General features: G+C 40.0%; 1 protein-coding gene across 4 annotated transcripts in view; it reads left to right on the plus strand.

Annotated features, from left to right (window-relative positions):
* The window catches only part of PAMR1 (peptidase domain containing associated with muscle regeneration 1), a gene marked incomplete at both ends in the record, with an annotated part of 54,901 nt that extends 31,015 nt beyond the window's left edge, over positions 1 to 23,886 (plus strand). For 2 of the 4 annotated variants that reach the window (XM_084208307.1, XM_084208308.1), the window contains 5 exons: positions 16,494 to 16,706; positions 18,336 to 18,402; positions 20,504 to 20,736; positions 22,093 to 22,388; positions 23,350 to 23,886. In XM_084208307.1, coding sequence (XP_084064433.1) covers positions 16,494 to 16,706; positions 18,336 to 18,402; positions 20,504 to 20,736; positions 22,093 to 22,388; positions 23,350 to 23,886 — 1,346 coding nt within the window. Of the gene's footprint in view, positions 1 to 13,650; positions 13,852 to 16,493; positions 16,707 to 18,335; positions 18,403 to 20,503; positions 20,737 to 22,092; positions 22,389 to 23,349 lie in introns of all 4 variants that reach the window. The other 2 variants (XM_084208305.1, XM_084208306.1) reach the window with 2 other exon arrangements.
* Positions 23,887 to 24,289: the final 403 nt, after the last annotated feature.

The following is a 24,289-nucleotide window of genomic DNA, read 5'->3' on the forward strand; positions in this document are numbered from 1 at the left end:
TTTTTTTTGTTGTTTGTTGGGTTCACTTGAATTTTCCAGTGGAAAATGGCTTGTTATGGATTTTTTTAAAGGGACAGAGTTCTTCTTCACTTGTGTCAAGTGAAGACACACGGTTTTTTTGTGGCTATGTCAAAGATATGAGATTACTGCCACTCCTTCTCCACCACATTTCCATTGTTCTTCCTATTGGCATATGTGTATGGGATGGGAAATAAAACCCTGCTCCTGCTGTTGAAGGACATATATACCTGGAACTGCTAAGGAGTAGAGGCTGGTGGCTTTTTTTCACTGTTGCAATCCAAGGGCTGCCTTGAGAGCCACACAAAACCCTTTCACTCAGTGTGGCAGTTCTTGGGTTTTGAAGATCCATTAGGGGCTACAGGCTGAAGCTTAACACAGCACCACTCTTTAGCCTCTCATGCAGCAGCTCTGTAGTGTGACCACAGAATGGTCTCAGAGGTGGCTGTTTTCCAGAACTTTCCTGGAACTGCCTCTGAGAGGCAACATAATATAGAGACCTTTTTTAATAAGTCACTTCAGAGTTCAGTTCTGGTGGCATAATGCCCTCTCTTGTTTTATTGAGCTGACCAGAAGAACATTGTGATGCTGTGTAGATGTTTGCTAGGATGTTAGCAAACATACATCCTGCCTCACAACATACTCAGTGCCCCACAGTACACTCCTTTCCAGGAGAATCATGTGCTTACAAGGCAATCTGCATCTGTTGGTGCCCAGTGCAGGAATTTGAAGGGCTTGGATTGAGATGGAGGTAGAGATTTCTGCTCCCAGTTTTCACTTCAGTATATTTTCTGGAGATTTCTCACTTGGTTAGAAGGATGTTGGAAGGGCTCACAGACAAACTGCCAAACTGCCTAACACTATGTGTCGTGCTTTAAGATAACCTAACATCAGTTCTGGGTTGTCTCAATTCACTGAGCAATAAACTAAAGCTGCACAGCTCATGTTACACAAACAGCCAAGATGCCTCATAGGAGGACAGAAACACCTAAAAGAAAAATGATGTTAATGGCTGAGGATGGATATTACTACAAACATCTGAAGCAGCCACTGAACAGCAGCTGCTGTAAATCAACCTGCAAAAACCTGGTCCCTAGGACTGGCCTTTCTCTCAGCTTCATCACTAAGAATGTTGGATTGGATAAGTCACACACTCTGGGAGGAAGGTGCTCATACCACTTACCAGTGTTTGATCTCATAATACTTTTATAGTGTCTTGAAACTCCAGTGAGTAAGTGTCACTGACAGCAAGGCTGAAAGAAACAGAACATCTGTTTTACTGACAACTCCTCTTGTCACTTTGTTATTTCCTCAGTGTCAATTAATTAGACAATTCTTTTAGTTTTTCCGAAAGTGAAACATATCTGGTAAAACCCCATGGTATTCTGCCCAGAGCATAGCCCCAGGCATAGCCAATATCTAAATAAACAAGAAATTGTCTCTTTGTAAATGTAATCTGTCAAAGGATAGGCCTGCCACAGGAAAAGAAGTGTATTTCTAAACTACATTAAATATATTTATAGCAATCTCTACTTGCCCACTCCAAAACAATACTGAACTTTTTCCTTAGCCTGCTAAGACATCTTAGAGATAAAACCATCCATAGGATTCTCCCTGGTATGACTTGCCATGTGGAAGGATAAATCAGTGTCAGGAGGACAGGTTGGACCAAGCTACATCTCAGGTATTTTTGCCACACTGGATGGGACAAAGATACTTTTGCCTGTCATTTCACCACTGAATCATGTAGGAGGCTGAGTCTTTCTGAAAAGCCTCCTCTAATGCATGGCATAAACCAGCTCTTCAGTACAAAATGACTGCCTGCAGCCCAAAACCAAGTCTGCATCACTGGCACTCTTCAAGCTCACCCCCACCTTTTGCAAAGGTCACAGAGTAGGGGGGATGGAACACAGTTGTTAAGTTGCTGATGGAGATGCTTTCTGCCTCCAAGCTCAGAGTGAGGAGATGTAACTTTTGGGTTTTTTGGAGTCAGAAGAACTGAGAGAAGGGCCCAGAGTAGATTATAGATTTGGGATCTCTGCTTATATCAGTCATTCATCATTGTTGGTCAGCTAGCCTCCCTCACCTACTTCATCACCCTCCTAATCCTCTACCCTATTACCAGAGCCCTAGAAAAACAAAATTATCAACTTCTAAAAATAATCTAATAGTTTAGAAAAAAACATTGCTCTTCTGAACCAATGAATGAAGACTACACCTCTTAGAATTCCACAAATCACCTCAGAAAAAAAGGGACTTAAACCTCTATCTCAAACTTCCAAAGCTGGTATTTTACATTTAACTATTCTCTCACTTCCAGACTTAAACTGCCTGAATGACCCTGTCAGATAACCCTCACACAAGTTCCAAAAGAACAAATAAAGTTAGTAACAGCCCCCACTAAAACCATCCTCACCCTGTAAGAATAGAACATAGCTACACCACTAAAATCTGAACAGAAAGCATATCCCACTATCAACAGCAGCCTCCCCAAACTATCAACATTCAGTAAACTCCCCCAAAAACTACCTCCAAGAACTAAAACAAGTCCCACACCATCACAACCAATACCCCCCAGTCTCTGAAAAGATCTGCCACTAAAAACAAATAATAAACATAATCCACTGACATTCCACCCAAATAAACCATAAAGAGCACCAAAGATATAAAGGAGACCCCCAAACTCAACAACCACCAATACCCTGCAATAGATGCCAACACCAAACCTACCTCTCCAGAATACAGTGATGGGTTGCATGCAACTGCTAACTCTCCAAAAACAAAGCACAGCCCTAAGAAAAGTACAAAATAGGTCATAATTGTTCCTGCTTGGCCTCTCTCCAGTGTCTATGGCCTGAAAACACGTCGTCGTAAGCTTCAATTGCAGGAACCCTCCCAAAATACAACTTTGCTTTTTCTTTCTTCCCCCTCCTGCTCTTCTGTTCAGTCCTCTCTGAAGACTGGGGTGCAGGCCTACAGACTGCAGCTCTTGCAGTGCTTTGGGGTAACCTTAAAACTACGGTGAAAGTTTGCTGAAATAATCAGCATTCTTCAATGCTTACAGTTTTGTTCTTTCCCTTCCCCTTTCCCCCAAGTTCATTAAAAAGCTTTGTTCTTCCTTGAGGATTATACACTCAAACATCTCTGAGGCAACTACCTTACACACTTCCCTTCATGGGAATCATTGCATTGTCTTCCATGCTGTTCACTGTTGATGCAAAACACTGCCAAGGCACAATGGCCCCAGGAGGCAGGATTGATGACAAAATTGAGCAGGCAGAATCCCACTTTTCTTTCTTACAACTCCCAGTTTCCACTTTGGTTCCTTCAAGAGCTCAGAAACTGCATTTCACAGCCAATCAAATTACCGTGCTACTTCCTTAGTACTCTTCTGCTTTTCACTTCCCTTCATTTTCTTTTCCCTATGCTCTCATCTCAACGCTTGGTAATTTCCAACTCTTTTTCTAAAATGGGCAATGCCAGGTCTTCCTTCCTCTATGAAATTCAGCTCAGATCTCTGAAAAAGGTTGAATGAAATATTCTGTCAGCCAAAATGAATATATATCATTATATAATTGTTCTCTTGTTTCAGTTAGTATGCATTCAAAAACACTTTTTCCCAGCAACATGCATTTGTTTAGAGTGCCTTTTCCACCCAGTATTGCCTGGGCTTGTCCCTGTTTATTTGGAAAGATGACATCTCCACAATGAACCACCTCAAGATTATTTACTGTCTCATTTGGAATTTGATATAATAATGAGCATACCTCCTTCTTTCTTGCCCTATAATCTTCCCCCGAGCAGACAGTGCTTTCCCCTGCAGGATGATATTGTGATTTTTTTCCAAGGGATACATTGAAGAACTTATGATAAATATTAGTTCTTGCTACTGATAGAGAAAATGAATGTTGAGGATTGTTAGGATTTCCTTCACTCCAGTATCCCATGCACAAACAGGTCCAGTTGTGTAATTAAATAGGCCATCCAAGTACCGGAAAGGTTGTATCCAGAGACACAGCCTTCTAAGGGCTAAGAACAATGCTGATAAAGATCAAGTGGCTAATTGTAAGCAACAGCCTCCAAATTGCCTCCGGACGAATAAATCACAGTGAGTGATCCAAGCATATTTTCTCATGGATACGGTCTCATTCACAGAGGCAGGGAGTTAGAAAACATCAGGGGCGATTTCCAATTGGCTGGAAGGGAATGAAAAGATTTGGATTTCAGTAGGGATTACGTCATAATTTTGTGTAATTATTCCTAGCTGGTGGAACTACTGCAAAAGCAAAGAGGCCCAGAGAGCAGGACTGGAAACCTACTCTCTGGTTCTTGGACCTGGCTGATCAGCCGCTCTTGTTATGATTTCCTTTAACATTTCCAAAATAAATGTGAGGACTGGCAAAATGCAGCAATGAGAGGTGATTTGAACTTCCAGGACTCTTTCATGGGGAATAAATTAAGGCCAAAGACCTTTGTAATGAATACCATGTCCCAGCAGTCCTGCATGAGCTGTGGCTGGAGTTGGGCATGGAGTTGGATGTCCTGGGACATCACAAGAGGCATGAAGGAGGTTAGAGTGTTTCCTCTCTTTTGAAACACAAGTGACTAAGGGCAGAGACAGTTTATCGAAAGTCCTCCCTTGCCAAAAACCTAAATGGAGGCTACTGTAATGCATGCTCACACTTTTGGGGAATAATTGTTACTCCTTCAGGTTTTGTATTTGATACTGAAGGCCAAGTTCCTGAGGGATACTGGCTCTTTTAGCTATTGCAATCACCATGACAGAGCACTTCTGTGGAGCTTAGACTTGGCTAAGTGCTTGTGGTAACACAGAGGCTTGAAGTACCTCTGAAGCCCCTGCCTAGACCCTCACTGAGTCATTGCTGAGTCTGTGGTGACAGGCATGACCAAGTAGAGCAGAGCTCCTTTGATATGTGGATGTAGCTGTTCAGGAAACACCGCCATCCCTGTGAGCACCTTTTTATCACATTAGTGTCCTTGCCTTTACTGGATCTACTGCGGTGTTTCAAATCATTTACTCTCTGCTATGAGAGTCTTGCTTTTAAAAAAATAGTTTTCAATCCAAACCTTAACACTCTTGGCTTTCCTTGCTCACCCCTCTCTAATTTCTGGTTCTAAAAGTTGCAGCCACATTCTTTTTTCATCTAAAGTGCAAGGCTTGTCAGGTCCAAAAAGCATAAGTTTTGAGTGGAATCAAAGAAGACAAGCGAGCATTCTAGTCATCACCAGCCCCCTCACACAAAGCCTGTGTAAATACACACCACCCTCAGAAAGCATTTTCTTCAGAGTCCTGACCAAGACCACCTGTCCTCCAAAGCTGTTCAGCTCCCAGCAGTCTGTTCCTGCTGTGGGGAAGAATGAAGATCACGTTGCAAAGCTAATGCCATCGAGCCTCTCTGGCTTCCATTCACATCCAGCTCTTGCCAGAATCTGGAGCAGAACAGCTGGGCTCCTCCGTGTGGATTCTTAGTCATCAGTGCTCTCCACTGTAGGAGAGGTGGGACATTCAGGGAGGTGGTGAAAGAATGTCAGTTTCTTTATGCTGGATCCCCCAGTGTTTGCTCCATTTATTCAGGAGATGTTGAGCTAAGAGTTGTTCTTGAGAACAGCATCAGAAGATGCCAGGCTCCTTCCTGAGTGTAAGTACCATCACTGTGAGTTGAGCTCCTTGTAGAAACAAAGCCTGTGCTGAAACAATGGTAGGCTCAGAGAGAATGTCAGCAGTGTCACAGGACATTCCCACCACAGTTTACACAGTTTGCTCTATGAGGCACTACAGGATCTCACAAACCCTATGTTGCTATCAGCAGATTTATGATATGCCCATGATCCCAGCATGCAGAGAACCTTGAAGGCAGACAGGAGCCAGACAAGAAAGCTAGGACTCCTAAAGAATCAGTCTGGAGGCAGGCTTCCTGCCTCATACTGTGTGTGACCTAATACAAGAAGGTCTCTAATGAGCAGAGAAGAGTGCACAGCCATGCTGCCTCAGGATTGCAGGATAGCCTGACACCTCCCAGTGCAGATTATTTTATCAAATACATTGCCAAATGGATTTGATAAAATATGCTGGTTTGAAAGCCCTGCACACTACTTATGAGAAGCAGTAGAAAAGCAGGTCTGAGCACCTCTCAGCCATGGCCTCCAGGAATCCCTCACCTCATTCCCTCTTAGAGGATACAGCCATTCTAAAAATATTTTGACAGCCAATATCCTTATGCTTTTGGCTAAAGTTAGTCTCTGTGGGCTTCTGTGTTAGGCATTAACCATCTCTGGCTGCTATGCCAAGCTGCAAAAGGAGGATGTCTCTGGAGAACCATCTGAGTCCTCCCCCATGGCAGTTCTTCTCTGCTGGCAAACCTTGTGAGAACCTGGGGTGTTCTCACCTTGTGGATGCATGCTGGGGAGAGAAGGGATAAGCATAGGAATAAATGGTATCGGAGATTTGGACCGACATCAGAGACATGGACTGACAGAGCTCATGGGCCAACTTTAGGAAATAAGCTCTGTTTTGAGTGAAGACTACAGATGTTGTCTGAATGCAGAAGAGCTCTTTACACATGGGGCTTTGCAAAGGGAATCACAATACCCAGCACTAGCTGCTGAGCTAGTCCCTCCTTAACTAGCTGGCTGGGTCCCTCCTTAACTCCCATGCTTTGTGGTCAGACCCTCTGAACTATCTGCTCCCATATGGCTCCACCACTTTGGACAAAACCCTGCCGCTGAGAATAGTATGTTGATTACTAAATGGTGTCATAATTACTGCTGATTTCCACACAAAGGTCAGTTTATGTGTAAATGTAGTAAGAATGTCAGGAGATGACAGGACTGTTCCTAGCTCTGCCAGTCACTCACTGCTTACCTTCAGGTTAATCATTTGATAACTCCATGCTGTAGTTTCCCCAGTAGTAAAATTCCAATATGCTAATGTTATAAAAAATTTTGTAAAAACAGATATTACTATTATGTAATGGCACTCAGATAATCAGGCTTGCCCTCTAAACAAAACTTAAACCAAGGAAAAGAATTTGATAAAATCAGACATACAGTCAAAATGGCAAACATTATGGGATTTGCCACTATTGACTTTAGCAGGTTTGGCTGTGGGCAGCCTTTGCAAATACCAGTGAGCTGTATGAAGTGCATGTAGGTGGAGCTGGCTGTGAGTTTTCTGTTAGAATGGTTTCATAACAGTAATTTTCAAAGAAATGTGTATTATCTGTTGTATTTTTCCTTTAATTTTTGTTTTCTTAATCACAGAGGAAAAAAAAGTCACTTCCACATACTCTGCATGTTGTGCTCCCTCCATCAACAGGATCCTGGAGCCATGTTTCTCAGGCTTCTAGGTCCTCTAGCTCCAGAGCCCTTGTTGGCCACTGCTATGAAACCATGAAAATCCCAAGCTCAGATCCAAATCCTGATGCTCAGGATCCCTATGCAGGCGTTTTTTCTGGCTCAGGGGCTGCTGTGACTTTTAGCAGCATGCAGGGTAATGACAGAACTCACTGGGGAACAGAATGTAATTTAGGCTTCCTCCAGACAAAATGTCCTCTTTTTGAGGATAGTTATTTAAATTTCTTCAGTTTCAGTCTATCAGGCTCTCTCTGACAGTCATTAGAATGGTTTGGGTAGCATGGTGGCCCCCGAGGTTCCAAGTCCATAACTCTCCTTTTACAGAAAGATGCTAGGTTTCCTAACAGCAGGAGCTGCTCTTATTCCCCTGCCGGTTACCAAGTGCAGTTTCTGTGACCATTTTCAGCACACCAGCACAGCTTATGTAAAAGCAACATTTCAAGCACCTAGAAGAGCTCTGTGACCCGCAACCCTAGAAGAATGTGGACCTGTTAGAATAAGTCCAGAAGAGGGCCAGGAAGAGGATCAGAGGGCTGGAGCACCTCTCCTATGAGAACAGGCTGACAGCTGGGGTTGTTCAGCCTGGAGAAGGCTCTGGAAAGATCTTATAGTAGCTTTCTAGTACCTGAAGGGGGCTACAAGAGATCTGGGGAGAGACTTTTCACAAGGGCAGATAGCAATAGGACAAGGGACCTTTAAGCAGAAGAAAGGTAGATTTAGATTAGATAAGAAGGAATTCTTCACTGTGAGGGTGGTGAGGCACAGGCACAGATTGACCAGAGAAGCGCTGGATGCCCCATCCTTGGAAGTGTTCAAGGCCAGGCTGGATGGGGCTTTGAGCAACCTGGTCTAATGGCAGGTACATTGCCATGGCAGGGAGATTGGAATTAGATGATCTTTAAGATCACTTCCAACCCAAACCATAGGATGAGTCCATAAAAAATGTTCAGAACTATGTTACATAGGCAAAATGTGCTATATACATTAGCACAGATCAGCCTGACTGCCAAAGTCTGACTTGGGAATGTGCAAGTAGCAGTATTAAAAAAATTTGTAAGGAAACTAAGAACAAAATTCCATGCAAGCTCTTGCACCTAATTTCAGGGAGGGACAAAAAGGGAAATATAAACCTTTTATTAGTACCAGCAATGAGAAATGAGATTTATTTCAGGCATGCAATATATTATTGAAAGGTTGTGCAGAATATAGAGATAATAAATTATATGTATGAAGGGGTATATATTATTTAACAAAGTGGGTGAGAGGAAGGCAGCAGAAAAAAATAGTTTTCATTTAATGAAGAGACTCTGAGACAAAAGCAAATGATAATTCCATCAGGCAGGATTTGGAGGATATTGGAGAGAGAAAAGTGTAGCTCAAGAGATCACCTAATTTGTCTCACTGGTGATAAAATGAGCCTGAAGACTATTTCTAAATGGCAGATAATTCTAAGGAATGTCTCTTACATATAATTTAAAATGGAAATGAATTTGTACTGTTATTATTAATAATAGACTATTTTACTTAAAAATTCAGGAACTTACTGTTCCTCTAGTCAAGTTTTTCTCAGATTGGGGAAAGTTATCCATGAAATGTGAAGCCATTTTAATGTTTCATATGGGACAGAAATTGTTTTCTTTTTCACAAGAGACCAAAGTAAGAGGCAAGAAGTATAAAAAGTTTTATTGGGAATGTGTGAGTTTGTGATATAAACACTTGAGGCAGCTCTGTTTTTTGTTATCTAACAACTGAGCATTTCTGCCAGAGGAGCCTGTAACCACCCTCTCATATACCTTCCTACTTTGCTCTCTTATAAACTGAGCTGTATCTTATGTACAGAACTGTATCAAGCCAAAATTGATCAAACCCTAAAGAGGCAAAGGTTACCTACATGGCTGTATAGATTAATTGTGGAACTTCCCAGGAACAACACTGTGGAGCAAAATAAGGAAAAAATTAAAACAAACAAAAATATCTCTGCTCATGATGTGTTTGCTGGTGTTACTCTGTTCCCTACATTTCTGTTCCATTTTTTAGCTAATTTCAGTTTTCAAATGACAAGACTCATAAAATTTCTACTTATATCCTACTACGCTTTTCCAACATTTGTCAAGGAGACTTTTATAAAATTTTTTTGAGTAAAAATTATCCTGTTCCTAATTTTATCCTGCTTGAATATACTTTGTCCTCCTTTAAACATTTTAATGTATTCTTTCTCTTTTTTACATTTTCAATCATTATAGTTTTTAACTTTTGCATGAGCACAGTGGTCATTCTTAGCTCTTAATCACTTTCAGCATTATTTTTCCCTAACATTAGTTTCACCTTTCTAGATGTAAATTCACCAGGATCTTTGTAGATCTGATGACATCCTGCCAGGAAGAATGGGATAATCCTGAGTCTCATGGAGTCTCTGGGCTGCTCAGATGGTTTTTGACAGAACTTAAATGAATGTCTTTCATATTTGGCTGTCCATTACCACCTCATAGTAGAATTCTGTAGACATCTAGTCCATTTTCTGGGTTCCTCGTGGGTTTGGTCCAAGAGGAAGGTGCAGAGATCGAGCACTTGACACATGCCCAATTTGCCCCAAAAGCAGGAAGCCAGAGTCACAGGGCAGTAGGAATGTTTGGGTTTTTTTCATGTGGAGCAGAGCAGTCTAACTAGTGGCCTAGGAATGTTTCAAGCTCATGGAGTGCTCCCAGCCAGCCCACCACGTGCTTTCCAAGGAAGTGCTGTCCAAACAGCTCATAGCCCTGTCTGTGCTGTAGCAGTCAGGGTACACCAGGCACAGGTGCAGCTGGGATGGGGGTGGCTGGAGGTGAGTGAGAGCTGTGAGGGGGTCCCAGCCTTCTCTGCTGGACCATGCACAGAAGGAGGACTAATATTCAAAATTCTCAGTAGATGGCAGGATAAGGTCCATCCTGCCTAAGCAAGGGAATCTGAAATCACATCAAATACCTTAGAAAGCTTAGAACCTGAAGAGAAGTGGGTCAGATCATGTGGTTGGATTTTATGACTAATGTGTATCCAGAGGGCAGAGCTAGGTATGAATAACATTTACGAAATGTTCTTTTACTTTCTTTTTGACTTCTGAGAAATGTCTGTTGGAGAGTTGGATTTAGTCGTACACCAGGAGAGAATGTTGGAAGACTTCAATAAAATATCTCTAACAAAGAAGGTTGTCTGAAAATTCAATGAAATACACTGCCCATTCTGAAAGATGTAAGAACCAGTCAAATTCACTCTTGATGGGAAGCTATCCACAAAAAAATAAGATGGACTTGGATGAAACATATGGGGGCTAGGATTCCCTTCATAATAACTCTTCGAAACTCCATTGCCTGAAGTGTTCACAAGTAAAGGGAAAAGGTGCAAAAGAGCTCTCTGAAACACATTAGGTGAAAGGGATAAAAGGCAAGTCAAACTGAAGAAGAAAAAAACCTATAGAGTTCAAACCAAAGCAGTAAAAGCAGGTACTGGAGTAACTGTATGAGACTTTCAGACTAGATAATATCACTGAAAACAGAGAGCTCAGCTGTGGGACGGGGATGCAGGGAGCATCTCAAGATTCAAAACCACATTTAATTTGTAGAGAGAATGAGCTTATAGTATGATCCATAGTAAAAAATTAATGGAGTGGCTCTGTCTCCAGCGGCAAATTCATCCCTGTGTTACAAGAGAACAGACAACCACTAGCTAGAGGCATGGGTAACAAAATGGACACATCTATTAATAATGCTAAGGTGTTTGCCATCAGAGAAACCCTACAGTGGCTCTGTGACACAAGTGGCTATGAGCTAATGCTTGTAACATCCCTGTGACGAAAGGGGTGCTCTCGTTTGTCACATACAGCAGATGAAGCAACCTACCTATGACCACATTTCTTCAGTTATGATTAGATCTCATGACCTTCTGCCTCCATGTCCTCTGCTCTAGGCCATAGTTCAGCATTAAATTAATCTGTGTATGAAATACTGAATTTACATCATAAATAAAACAGAATTGTTACAGCTGGCTCCCGGGGCACAGAGAATCTAAAGAAAGTCTGGCAACAAACTAATCTTAAAGGATGAGAAACTAAATCTCTTCAGCACTTAGGGAGTGAACAAAGACAGATGCTTGTAGTTAGTAAGCAAGTGTAACTTGGTGACATTTTTTTCAGAACACAAAAGCACCAAAATATTTGTTCTGCAGAGCTGAACTGGACCATAAGCAAAACAGAAAACCTGTATTTATGAAAAAAAGTAAAAGTTTGAGAGGTGCATAGAGGGTTGGTCCAGTTTTCTCATTTGACAAGCTGAGTGTGCCTTTATATTGAAAGAGAAAAATATAAATGTAGGGAAATGGATTGCTGCTCAGAGAAGGATATGGAGGGAGTGACTGGGACTACAGAGATCATAAGTGGAAAGATGAGTGTTCTGAGAATTTAAAACACCTAGAAATTCTATGTTCCCATTATTTTTGTTTCATTTATCTACATGCTTACATATACACATATCCACCTATATATGTATATATACGTGTCTATATTTCACATGAGAAACATCAAGGGCTAGGAATTATTTTTAAATTTTTTTTCCTCATTATTCTTTTGCTAATGATGGCATTAATGAAGAATACTTGTAGCCAAGAGGAAATGCTGACTTCCCAAACTGGACATGATTTGATTAGGAACATAACAGTCCAGGCCTCACTCTAATCCTTAATTGTTAGACAGTTTTTCTTGCCAAGATCTTTGCTCACTAGTGCACAAATGATTCTTCCAGCTCATTGTTTGATGTTTTCTTTATGTGAATCATTGGATGGTCCACAGTCCATATACATGGATGCATTTATGTGGGCTCATAAATGCATCCATGTAAGGATTACAGAGCAAAGGACTTAGAAGTTTTCCTCTGAAACTTTTAAGCATAAAAATTTGGCTGCAGGTTAACAAGCAACTGGTTATGAGGCAAAACAGAAAAGTCAAATTCCGAAAGCATAAAGTAGGGATGATCCCTTAGCACTGATCTATCTATTGTCAGCAGAGTACCACAGGTGGTAGGTAAAAACCCCATATGCATAACTTTGTCTTGCACTGAATCGTCTCCCATGCAATTTTTCACAATGAATGGCCCAGGCAAAGCCAAAGAGATGTGTAACTGTGTAGATAATAAACCATGTGTTTCCTACATGACCTACAGAAATACACATGTAATTTCTACATGCAGGAAACTGGCCTTAAAAAGTGACTTGGAGAAGGTTAATATGGCATGGACATTCTCTGCCTCTCATGACGAAGAAAGTACAGCATCAAATAAAATTATCAGGTGGCAGACTAAAAACAAAACTAAAGAAGGCAGTGCACATTTTGCACTTAGTCTGTAGAACTCGTTGCCACAGGATATCGTGGACACCGAGTACGTAGTGGAGTGTAGAAAATACTAAGACAAATAAATGTTAAAAAAATATCAGCAGGGTACATTATACCAAAAATACTGCTGTAGTTCAGGTAGTCTTTGAGATTCAGACTTTTGAATGCTGACAGATTATGCCAGGAAAGTATTCTACATGCTTGTTCTGATTTTATAGCCCTTCCTTCAAATCTATTGTTTACCACAATTGGACAGGTTTATGTGCTGGGTGGATCTTAGCGTGGTTGGCTTGATGCTGTCAGAGGAATCTTGCTTTTGATGCTTAATTTCATATTTACTACTTGCAGTAGTTATATAGAACATAATCTGTATTTTCCCAATAAAACAAATCCTGTGGAAAGGATAAAAAAATCCCAGTTTAGTAAATATCGAGGCTCCTTTTTAATGTAATTATGTTAATGTTTGATTTACATGAATAATGATGCTTTGTAATTTCTGAGATGTTATCTGAAAAGCTATATAAAATGTAAAGAGGTGTTTGAAAGAAATTCAGTATAAGGCTTTTAAGGATCTAGATTTTATTCTTGACCATGCATGGTAGTTCATTCAAAACCCTTGTTAAGATGGAAGGTATTTCAAGTACTAATATTCTGAGTAAATGAGCCCTAATAATTCAAACATTTATGCACATGGTCATGTGACACTTCAGATTAATCCTATTGAACCTTATGATGGAGATAGGTTTTGAAAAGTGGGATGTGTGTGTAGAGCTGACGTCGAAGCAACTTTCTAAAGATCAGCATATCAGTCTTTTAATTTTGACTCCTGTGTCCATTGTAATTGGTTTTTCTATGTTCTAAGTAAAGAATCATCTTAACACAGTCCTGTTTTTGTAATAAAGTGGATTTTTTTGAAATATCTGAACTGTCAGTGGTGATGTGTAGGACTCCAGGTGCTCCCGCTCATGGTATTGTGGAAGGAGATGACTTTAAATACGGGGCCCGGGTTTACTTCAAGTGCAACGCAGGTTACAGCTTAAAAGGCAGCCGTGTTGCCTACTGTCAGCTTGATGGGATTTGGTCAACACATCATCCTGAATGTGGTAAGGTCACTTTAAGTTTTAATTCTTATCAAATCTTTTGGCCAATGTATTCCCATGAAACTAGACTATCCAAATCTCACTTGAAATTTGGTAGGTCCGTGACATAACATGTCCTTTTGTGTTCCTGTCTTTAAGAAGCAGTAGGAATTCTTATTTTACTCTGCTGGAACCCCAGTCTGCAAGACTTTTTATATAAAGGTCTGACGGAAACATCACTTTACTGAAAACTAATAACCTCAAAGTCTTTAGGCATGTATTCTTCTTACACATAGAGAGAAAATGCCTAGGACCAAAGCCAAGTGAGGGACATAGTGCAGCAATGAATGGTTACTTCCATTACTCTGTGTGTCTGACACCTTCTCTGCACAAGCCTGGTGCACTCTGTGGAGGCAAATAGGAGCTTACTGTGTGAACACTAGACTATTATTTCAATTCCCATCCTAGACAAAAATTGATTAAAAAGAAACTTCCATTCATTCTGACTGTGCAGGACAGCATGCCTACCATTCACATTGGTTCACCTGTAAAATTCATTCTTGACATCTAAAGAGACTTTAAATTTCCTTTAGTTGATTTGCATTGCACAATTTCATTTCCTTATTCCAGAATAATTTGTTTCAATTGATAAAGTGTTCTCTAAGTGTGTTATGTCAAACAATGTACATTTTGGGGGGAGTGTTGTAAAACCTAAGTTCGTTTGAAAGAACAAGCAATAGGTATTCTATCTAGAGAGAAGTCTCCAATTACAGTAAATGTAATGTCAAGATCATGCCAATTCCCTGCTGCATGATGGCCCTGGCTAAAGATCTATAGAAAGAGCTGTGTATAGACTTGGCAGTCACTGAAGTGCTAGGTCTCTCCTTCCCAGATGTTTTCTCTTTCTTTTTAATAAATCAAAAAAGGTCATAACCCTGAGCCTAAGGAAGAAGACAATTACTGTCAAAACACTGAAATAAGAGAAGGCCTTAAGTGACTTACGTGGTCAAGCTTTTGGTACATTTGGAAACACGCACTGTGGCGATCAGATGATGCCTCCAGGCCAGCCATCAGTGCAGAAAGCCACTTGCAAATAAAGCATTATTCTGTGGGGGATTCTCTGTAGTCTTTAGCTGCTATCAAGTTATCAGTCACTTTTGGTTCACAACTGAGAGAGCCTGTGAGGTACACAGAAGGAAAATGGAGCCAAATGAAAAGGAGACAGGGCTCTGCTTTTCCCTTTCTCCTGATGGAGAGGAAGTTTAGAAATCCTTGTTTACTGAATATAACTTGTGGAAAAGTATTTAAGTACATATATAGCCTTCAGCCTATGCTAAAATCCAATGCTTGTAAAGAAAACACTGAAATATAGACTTGGTTGGAATGCTATACTCACTGTTAAAAGCACATGCTCTTCATTGAAGTGGCATTGTTATGGCTGGCTGTGTGTTCACACACTTTGCTGAGCTGGGCTTTGTCTGGTGGCACAAAGTATGACTTTGTGACAGGACAGGGCCCTACCTTTGCACTGTAACTGTGCTCATTTCACAGCAATTTAAATAAATGTCTGAGTGCTTCGTTATATGTTGGTGCTTTTGTGAACTGAGGCTCAGAAGGCAGCCAGGTCTGAAGCACTGATATGAAGAGGTAATTTTGGGTCAATTGATATATCCCAGTCCTCTGGGCACTCTGTGAGCAGCACCAACACCAGCTGTCTGAACTACATGTGCGCTGGTTATCATGCACTGAGACACCAGGTGGAGAAATTAAACAGAATCGCATGTAGTGTCCTGACAAAAAAACTGAGGTGAAATCCAAAGGGAGAAAAAAAAAAGTACCTTGTCAGTTGCTAAATAGAAAGAGCAGAAGAGTTAAAAATAAAGGAAAAGTAATCTTCTAGCATCACATAGTGAATAGTGTCCTCCAGCTTTAGGCCAAAAATCTAAGTTTATTGAGAAAAAAACCCCAGAAAAACCAAAAACACAACAAGAATTTAAAATAAGCGGAAAATACTGGGAAGGAGGAACTAAAAGAGGTTTTACAGGCAGAATATAGCATGAGTAAGCGTTTCATATTAAATTTTTATTGTCAGTAAATACATACATATGTTCTTTTTCAATTCCTATATTTCCCTGGATTATTGAGATATCTCTGTCAGTGCTAAGAAAACAAAATGCAACCAAACATAAAAGCAAAATTAAGTAGTCTAGTTTTATATCCAAGTGCAGTGAAGTAATGTAAATACAGAAAAGGGAAAAGAATGCCAAGGGCCTGTTTCCTGCAAATAGTTTAAGTGCAGCCTTTTATGCTGTTGAAGAAGCCTTGTTAATATTACTGGAACATTAACATCATGGAAAGTCAAGGTTCTTTTTCAGGGTTGTCAGCTACTTCTTAAGGTTTTAATTTGAGAGTTTTAACCAATTTGAGAGTCCTATGCTTTCAGTGAGACTGAAGTGTGTATTATAAACAGACATCTCTATATTATAATTTATTCTTTAATATTTGACATTTTCAAAGACAGCAATTCCAGATGGGTCTTGAAAAGATGTCTTTAATAAAATGAAGATTGTTTAGTAACATCTGAATAAAATGCCAAGCAATTTGATGGGTGAAAATAATGTAGTGAACCTGATAAAATGGTTGCTATCTTTTTCCCCTGTCATTAGTTCTAGAAGAAAAAAACTGCTCAGATCCTGGTGGTCCACTCAATGGCTACAGAAGAGTAGTAGAAGACACTGGGGTCTTGAATGGACGCTATGCCAAAATTGGCACAGTCATTGCTTTCTTTTGTAACAACTCCTATGTTCTTAGTGGCAATGAACAAAGGACCTGCCAAGACGATGGAGAATGGTCAGGGAAGCAACCAATCTGCATAAAAGGTAGTTTACAAACTTTTTTACCACAACTCACATAGGCTGCTATGGTTTTATTGGATTGTGTTTAATATCATTAGCACTGAACAAATGATCATATTTGCTAAGAGTAAACTTTAGTCTGGCTGATACCTGATACTGAGTTTTGTAGTTTGCCAGCTCTGCTGGCCGCTATACTCAGACAGAGAAGATGCCAATGATTCCAGAAGATTCCATCTTTAAACAGTGAAAGGAATGTTTCCTAAGACCCTTATTATCCTCATTCTAGGACTGAACCTGCATCAGGTCAAAATCAAAGAAGATCAGGTGGGAATTGAAATAGAATGAAATAATTGTCTCATGAGACCGTTAACAATCAGTTGCTGTCACAGGGAATAACTGTCCTTTCACAATCCTTTTAAAACAATGGGACCAGTCATGAATGCAAAAGGCAGAGCCTGTACAATATAATTCAATTATATGTATTCATCAAAACTTTGCATCACACCTTTAAATCCTATGCTCTTGACCTGGAGCTATTCTACTAAGTGTGTATGAAACCCTGAGTGAGTGAGTGAGTGAGTGAGTGAGTGAGTGAGTGAGTGAGTGAGTGAGTGAGTGAATGAATTTGGGCTGGGGAACTGCTAAATTCATTTTATGAATGCAATTACTTGACATGTGGATTTTTTAAAAACTGAAATGATGATAATATAAGGAAATATGTCTGTCCCCTGGGCAATTTGCTTTATTGTGTTGTTTTAGATGAAAATAATCTCTCCCTGAAGCATACAGTTGTCTGTGGAAAGCATCTTTATTGATGCTTACTGTGATACTGACATAATGGTTAACTCATATATCAATCACAAAGAACTAGATATTGTTAAATTACACAGAGAACAAGTGCTCAGGCATACAAGTAAAATCCATCCTGCAAGATTCCTTTTCTTCCACTCAGGGCAGCAGGAAGGAGACCCTGGCAGAGTTAATTGAACTTGAATATTTTATCCTAATCTTAAAGTAAGTAAACTGAATATGCGAAACTAGAAATCTTAGATCTCCTTTCTGTTATTTTACACATATTTAGGTAACTCTGAAGTGTTCGTTTGAATCAGAGCCTCTAATTCCTTCCATAAGGGCACAAAAAGACTCCATATATCCATATATCCATATATCCATATATCCATATATCCATATATCCATATATCCATAGAAGTCCATATATCCTGCAGCCTTTCTCTGTATCCAATTAGCTGTGTGGGGCCACACAGATGGAAATGAAGCATTTTAATATATAATTTTATATATAATTCCATTACTGGAAAAGTTTGCTCTGATACAAAACCATCATCCATAGTGGTGCAAATGTGGCATTCAGACACACTGAATGATGGAAAAATCTTCCTCCATGCCTGAAAGTGCCAGTGCAGACTAGTTCAGTAGCTTCCGCTGTTGTAAATGGGATAGATCTTGTGAACTGTGAAGAAGTATTTTTCCAAGGCTTTAGGTTTTAGGATCGTTAATGCACATAACTTAACTGCCTCTTTTCTTAATCCAGTCCACTATAGTTAGAGAGAGGAAAGGTTGGAAATGTGTATGAACCATAGCACTTGAGCTGTGAATGTGAAAAAGTATTGTGCAACATTATATCTTTTCTAGCCTGCAGAGAGCCAAAGATCTCTGACCTGGTGAGACAGAAAGTTCTTCCAATGCAGGTTCAGTCAAGGTGAGAATGCAATATGTCAACTACAGTTTAAAGAAAAAAAATGTGATTGCTTTTCCCGTCCTCTCCTTTTCACTCCATGTGTTTAGCCTGCCTGAGCAGTGATTCCCACAAATCCACTGATAATTGAGCAATGAGAGCTGCTGGGAGGGCAGGTCTGATTAAGCACAGGTTGCCAGTTGCAACCTGGAGGCAGCCAGGAAGAAATGCACAGATAGAGACAGACAAACTACAGAATGATGCTGGAATTCTGCTTGCAAGCTTGAGAACAGTCTAAGCACAGTTCCTTGGGGCTAATGATGAAAAATATGAACATGTGCCATCTTATTGCACAGGGAGAGCACAAGGAGAGAAGAGGGCATGGCAATGCAGCCTGCTCCCAGTAAGTTTCACCATCCAGAGCAACATATCACAATTTATATAGGCTAGGTATGAGGGAGAGGAGGAAGTAGAGTAGGAGGGGAGGAAGGAATGAAAGATTAGATCCTTCGTAGGCTTACCCTTCTGATGATTTCTTGAAATAAACCCCATCAGAATTAGATATGTTGAAATGTTCAGGTTCATTTTCATCCAAGTAGTAATTTCTCATTTCAGGGTTATTTTTGAAGTACATGACTAATTTAATTTTCAATTCAGTGCAAGAACTGTTCTCATCTTTGGTCTTAAGAACAGTCATATCAGGTCAGAATAAAGGTCCAGCTCAAGCCATATCCTGTCTCTGGCAACAGCCAGTAGCAGATGCCTAGAGAAGATCTGAGGAACAAGGCAAGCATATACTTCCCAGTCACTCTGCCACTCTCCAGGTCTGTGACATATGATTGTAGAGATGGCCCTGAGAAGCTGACATGAGGCTTTAGCAACCATTAAGGGATTTTTCTTGCTTAAATTTCTCTATTAACTTTTGAATACAGGTCTTTTATGTTTCAGATATGAACACCAGCTGTATTGAGAGAACATACATCCCCTCCCATCCATAAGATGCCATGAGATGATGGCATCTCATGTTTATGGACTGTTTTTAATCCCTTGAAGTAGAATCTCCATTTAATAGGTCAATAGTGAGGTAAAGTCTAGATTATACAATATTGCAAGTCACCTGTGAGTTTGGAATGGTACCCTGGCAGATTAAGTATGACCACAGCAGCTCTCATCCTTCTTCCAAAACACAAGAGACTTGCCGTTACTCTTGTTCTTTGTAACTTTACTTTTCTGTTATGTATCGCCTCACAGATTGGATATGATGGAGGTGTCTGTGTCTCTCTGTGATAAAAAAAAAATGAAATCATCATGAGAAAAAAAAAAAAGAAAGTCTTTTCTGGATGTAGGCAGTGCCAGAAATCTCAAGGGAAACGAATTTCCTGCTGAATTTTTCAGGCATAAAAAAGGAGGGTTTTTTGTAGATATGAGCTTTTAAGCATTAAAGCAAGGGACACATTCTAAATTATAAAAATTTAAGTATAATTGTATTCAAGCTTATGGTCCATATCTATGCTGGTGCATATATTTATTTCTTAATTATGTTCCCTGTTTCATCTAAACAGTACAATTTCTAAGTGGTAGCTTAGCAATTATGAAATTATGAAATCTCTGTGGTAAGGCAATTATCTCTGTCAATTGCCAAATCAGGCAACTTTAGCAACATCATTTAATCTGAATCAATTCCTAATACTGTCTATTAAAATATTCACTAGAGAAAAGATCTGTCTATCTCCCCTCTACTGAGAATTAATTATGACAATGACAAATTCAGGTATAATTTCTTAATTTAAAAAACGGTATCTCAGTCCTTTTGTGAATGGAAAAAACTTCCAAATTCAGAGGCAATTTATTTCAATTCAGAAACTGTAAAATGAGAAAAGAGACAGAAATAGGATATGTATAAACATATGTGTAATTATATATATGTGCAGATATATGTAAATAAAATAGCTGGGATGTAAATGGGAGTATTGCTAAACTATGCTGGAATTATGTTTTTTCCTTATTCTTTCACGAGCAAACTTCATGTGATTTTAAATGATATTTAACACAACTGGTGATAAAGTTATGGTAAAGATTGCTTTTATAATATTATAATTATTGTGTTCTTTGTACCTTGAAACAGAGAAACACCTTTGCATCAACTTTACTCTTCTGCATTCAGCAAGCAAAAGCTTCAAATCTATCCAACCAAGAAGCCAGCACTGCCATTTGGAGAACTGCCTCCAGGGTACCAGCACTTGCACACTCAGCTCCAGTATGAGTGCGTTTCTCCTTTCTACCGCCGCCTGGGCAGCAGCAGGAGGACTTGCCTGAAGACAGGAAAATGGAGTGGGAGAGCCCCTGTGTGTATTCCAAGTGAGTCTCCAAGGGAAAAAAAAATGTGCATATCTCTTGGGTGAATGTGGGAACAGGATGTGTATTCATGTTAGATATTTAGGGAGTCACAGCAGTGTAGGCAGCCTATACTTCCAGCTGGGAGAAAGGAGCAATAAAGCTTGAAGCATATATGTGTCTTTTTATTCACCAGTAGAACTTGATGGTAAAGTGATCAGGCTTTGCCGTTAATTTTGCCATTAATTTTTCTACTCTTTTATTGAACAAGAGGTATAGTGAGTCTTTCTTCTGATTTGAAATAGCTTTCTACTACCACTTCATTATTTTTCTGTATTATTTACTACAAATGGGATTTTTCTTTTATTTGTATCCTTTGGCACACAGCTGACAAAGCCATCAAAGTTTAAGCAATAGAAGGGAGAGTCTGCAATTTTAAAGAGGCTCTTCCCTTAATAAACCCTGCTAAGGAAGGGTTCATATTGCAAACTGTAAGTCTAGATAAAATCTAATCTGGATGTAGTGCACAAAGTAAGTTAGGGTAGGAACATCACAGGATTTGGTAAACCCAACTGCTGACATCAAGCAAACTGTGAAAAGCAGATCTTAACAACAAACAATTTTTAGTATTCTGGTTTGTGGTTTTACTTTGAGATCATATAATGTATTTTGAAAAATATTCACTATGGACATGCACACACTACATACCAGGAAGAAAATGTCTCCTAAGGGAGACTAAAAAATGCAACAATGTAATGTAAGTCTTTCAACTGAAGTTAAACCTTTCATGATATAGGGGATTTTACCCCAGGTCCAAGCATGGATAACACGTTCCTAGAACAAGGCAGACCTTTTTGGTTTCCCCAGGATGACTCTTGATTTAGATGCATTTGCTTCAACATTATTATCGCAAGGCAAATCTGTTCTTATAGGCATGAACTGACCTGTACAAAGATTTGTGCCAAGAGGGGCCTCAAAAATACACTGTGGCTGCCTAGGGTGAATTTTAGTGCACTGATGGCTTTATGGCATTTTATGATAAACAAGAATCAGGAGTGTTCATTTCTTTCTGCAGTCATCTCATTATAGTGCAACTCAATAAGGTTGTTGTGAAAATTCACCTGCTCAAGTGCTAAATCCACATTCCTACTTTACCCAGGAATTCAGACAATAATGGAAAACTTGAATATTGTTTTTAAAAGTTATATCAAATACTCCTATAATTTTGCAGGTTAGAGACAGGGCTAATTAGACAACTGTCCTTCATATTCATCACTGCAGTTTAGTTTCTTTTGGTACATTCTAAGAAGGAATCAAGAGTAATGCTCAGATTCTTTTGGGGAGAAAGTGTTACCCATTTTTTGCTTCATGTTTCCTCAGTCTGTGGAAAAGCAGAAAACATCACCCTTAAGAAGGCAGTGACCTCTATGAGGTGGCCATGGCAGGCAGCCATCTATCGCACAGCCAACGGTGTGAAGGAGAACAGCCTTCGGAAAGGGGCCTGGATCCTGATCTGCAGCGGGGCCCTGGTGAATGAGCGCACCGTGGTGGTGGCAGCCCACTGTGTCACTGACCTGGGCAAGACCATCGTGCTCAAGACAGCAGAGCTCAAGGTGGTTCTGGGCAAATTCTACAGAGATGATGACAGGGATGAAAAGACCATCCAGAACCTGAGGGTGAGTAAGCCCGACAGGAGTGAAAAATGATGAGCACAGGTAGATGCTGATCACATCTGTCTTGTATAGGGAGAAAAAGGTGACCCTTTGGGCAATGCACTCTCTTACATGTTGTTCTTTGAAATGCATCTGTAGAGACTCAAGTGGAATGGCACAAGAAGGGCCCATGCTGTAGTTCATTGAATTCCTCGAAGCCATCCAACTCATACATTCACCCCTAATTAAGAAAATAGCTCAGGTTCTGTGGGCCATAATGTCTTGAGTGATATTGCCAGTAAAAAAATAGAAGAGATGCCAGCTACTGTCAAAATTGATTAGCATAATTTATGAGGGAAACACTTGTGCTCTAAATCCTGGTTTGATGCCATGAGCACATTTCACTTCTCAGCCCCAAGGCCATACAACTCTAAACTGAAAAGAAGTTTATGTCTGACTCCAGCTCCAAAAATAGTACCTTCGGCTCACCAGAGCAATTTGCTTTTTTCAAGCAGAACTAGAAAGGCTGAAGTCAAAATGAGAAATACAGCAATTTTGGGTATGGGTGTCTCTTTTTGGGGGGAAGTGTGGTGTGTGTGTCTGAGTTAATTAATGGAATGTATGCAAAATATCATCATTAACTTGATGCTTTCCTCCTGACCCCTTTTTAGTTTCTTTCTCTAATCCCATCTTTTTCATTCTTTTCCTGTAAGAATATATATTACTTTTTTTTTTTACAGGATTTTCTTATAGGAATCCTATCTGTTCTTATACAATTTCATTAAGGACATGAACAGTAAAGGTTTGACCCCAATATTATGTAATGTATTGCCTGTTTCTCATTTGAGTGGAAGAACACCATAGATGGGGGTAAAGGAGAAGTATACAAGATAAACCAAAATGTATTTTAGTACTATGGAAAGAGTGCTGCTGACCTGCCATTGCTGTTAACCCTACAATTCTTCCTACTGTGTTTCCTCTCCAGATTTCTGCCATCATAGTGCATCCCAATTATGACCCTATATTACTTGATTCTGATATAGCTGTCATAAAACTCTTGGACAAAGCCAGGATCAGCAGTCGTGTTCAACCCATTTGCTTGTCATCTTCTCATGACTTGACTTCCTCCACAGAGGATTTAAAGATAATGGTTACTGGCTGGAAGGTATTGGCTGACATTAAAGATCTCGGATACAAGAATGACACAATCCGCATGGGAGTTGTTCAGATGGTGGATTCACTGTTGTGTGAGCAACAGTATGAGGATAATGGGATACAAGTCAGCATCACTGACAGCATGTTCTGTGCCAAACAAGACCACACATCCTTTTCTAATATTTGCCCTGCTGAAACTGGTGGGATTGCTGCCATAACTTTGCCAGGAAAAGCATCTCCTGAGCTAAGGTGGCACCTGATGGGATTAGTGAGCTGGGGTTATGATAAAACTTGCAGCCTAGAACTCTACAGTGGCTACACCAAAGCTCTTCCCTTCAAAGACTGGATTGAGAAGAACATGAAATAAAAATATGAGTCTGAAAATGGCATTTTATAATATAATATCTCTCTCAGTCTCTGCTACTTTAGGCTTCTCATCCCAGTGATGAGACACATCTGGGATAAGGTTAAGGCAGGCAGCCTGGTAATTTGTCCTAGGATCAGATATTTCATCGGGCTACTTTTACTTAACCCATGACAGAGGGTCTTAGTGCATGAGAAGTTTTGCAATATTTTGTCTGTCTCCCCTGGTGGGAGGACGATGCTCTTGTTGCTCCTGAGTCTGACATGCAGAAACAGGACAGTAAATTCTGTCTGAAATTAATCTGTAGTGTTGAGCTCCCTGGAGAAATTATGGTGAGCCTCTCCCAAAGATCTGTGTGACTGAGTGGATTAAGAGTCTGGAAAGAGTAGCCTGAATTCATTATGAC

This window comes from Fringilla coelebs (genome assembly GCF_963513975.1).
Source record: "Fringilla coelebs genome assembly, chromosome: 6".
In the NCBI taxonomy this organism is placed as follows: Eukaryota; Metazoa; Chordata; class Aves; order Passeriformes; family Fringillidae; genus Fringilla; species Fringilla coelebs.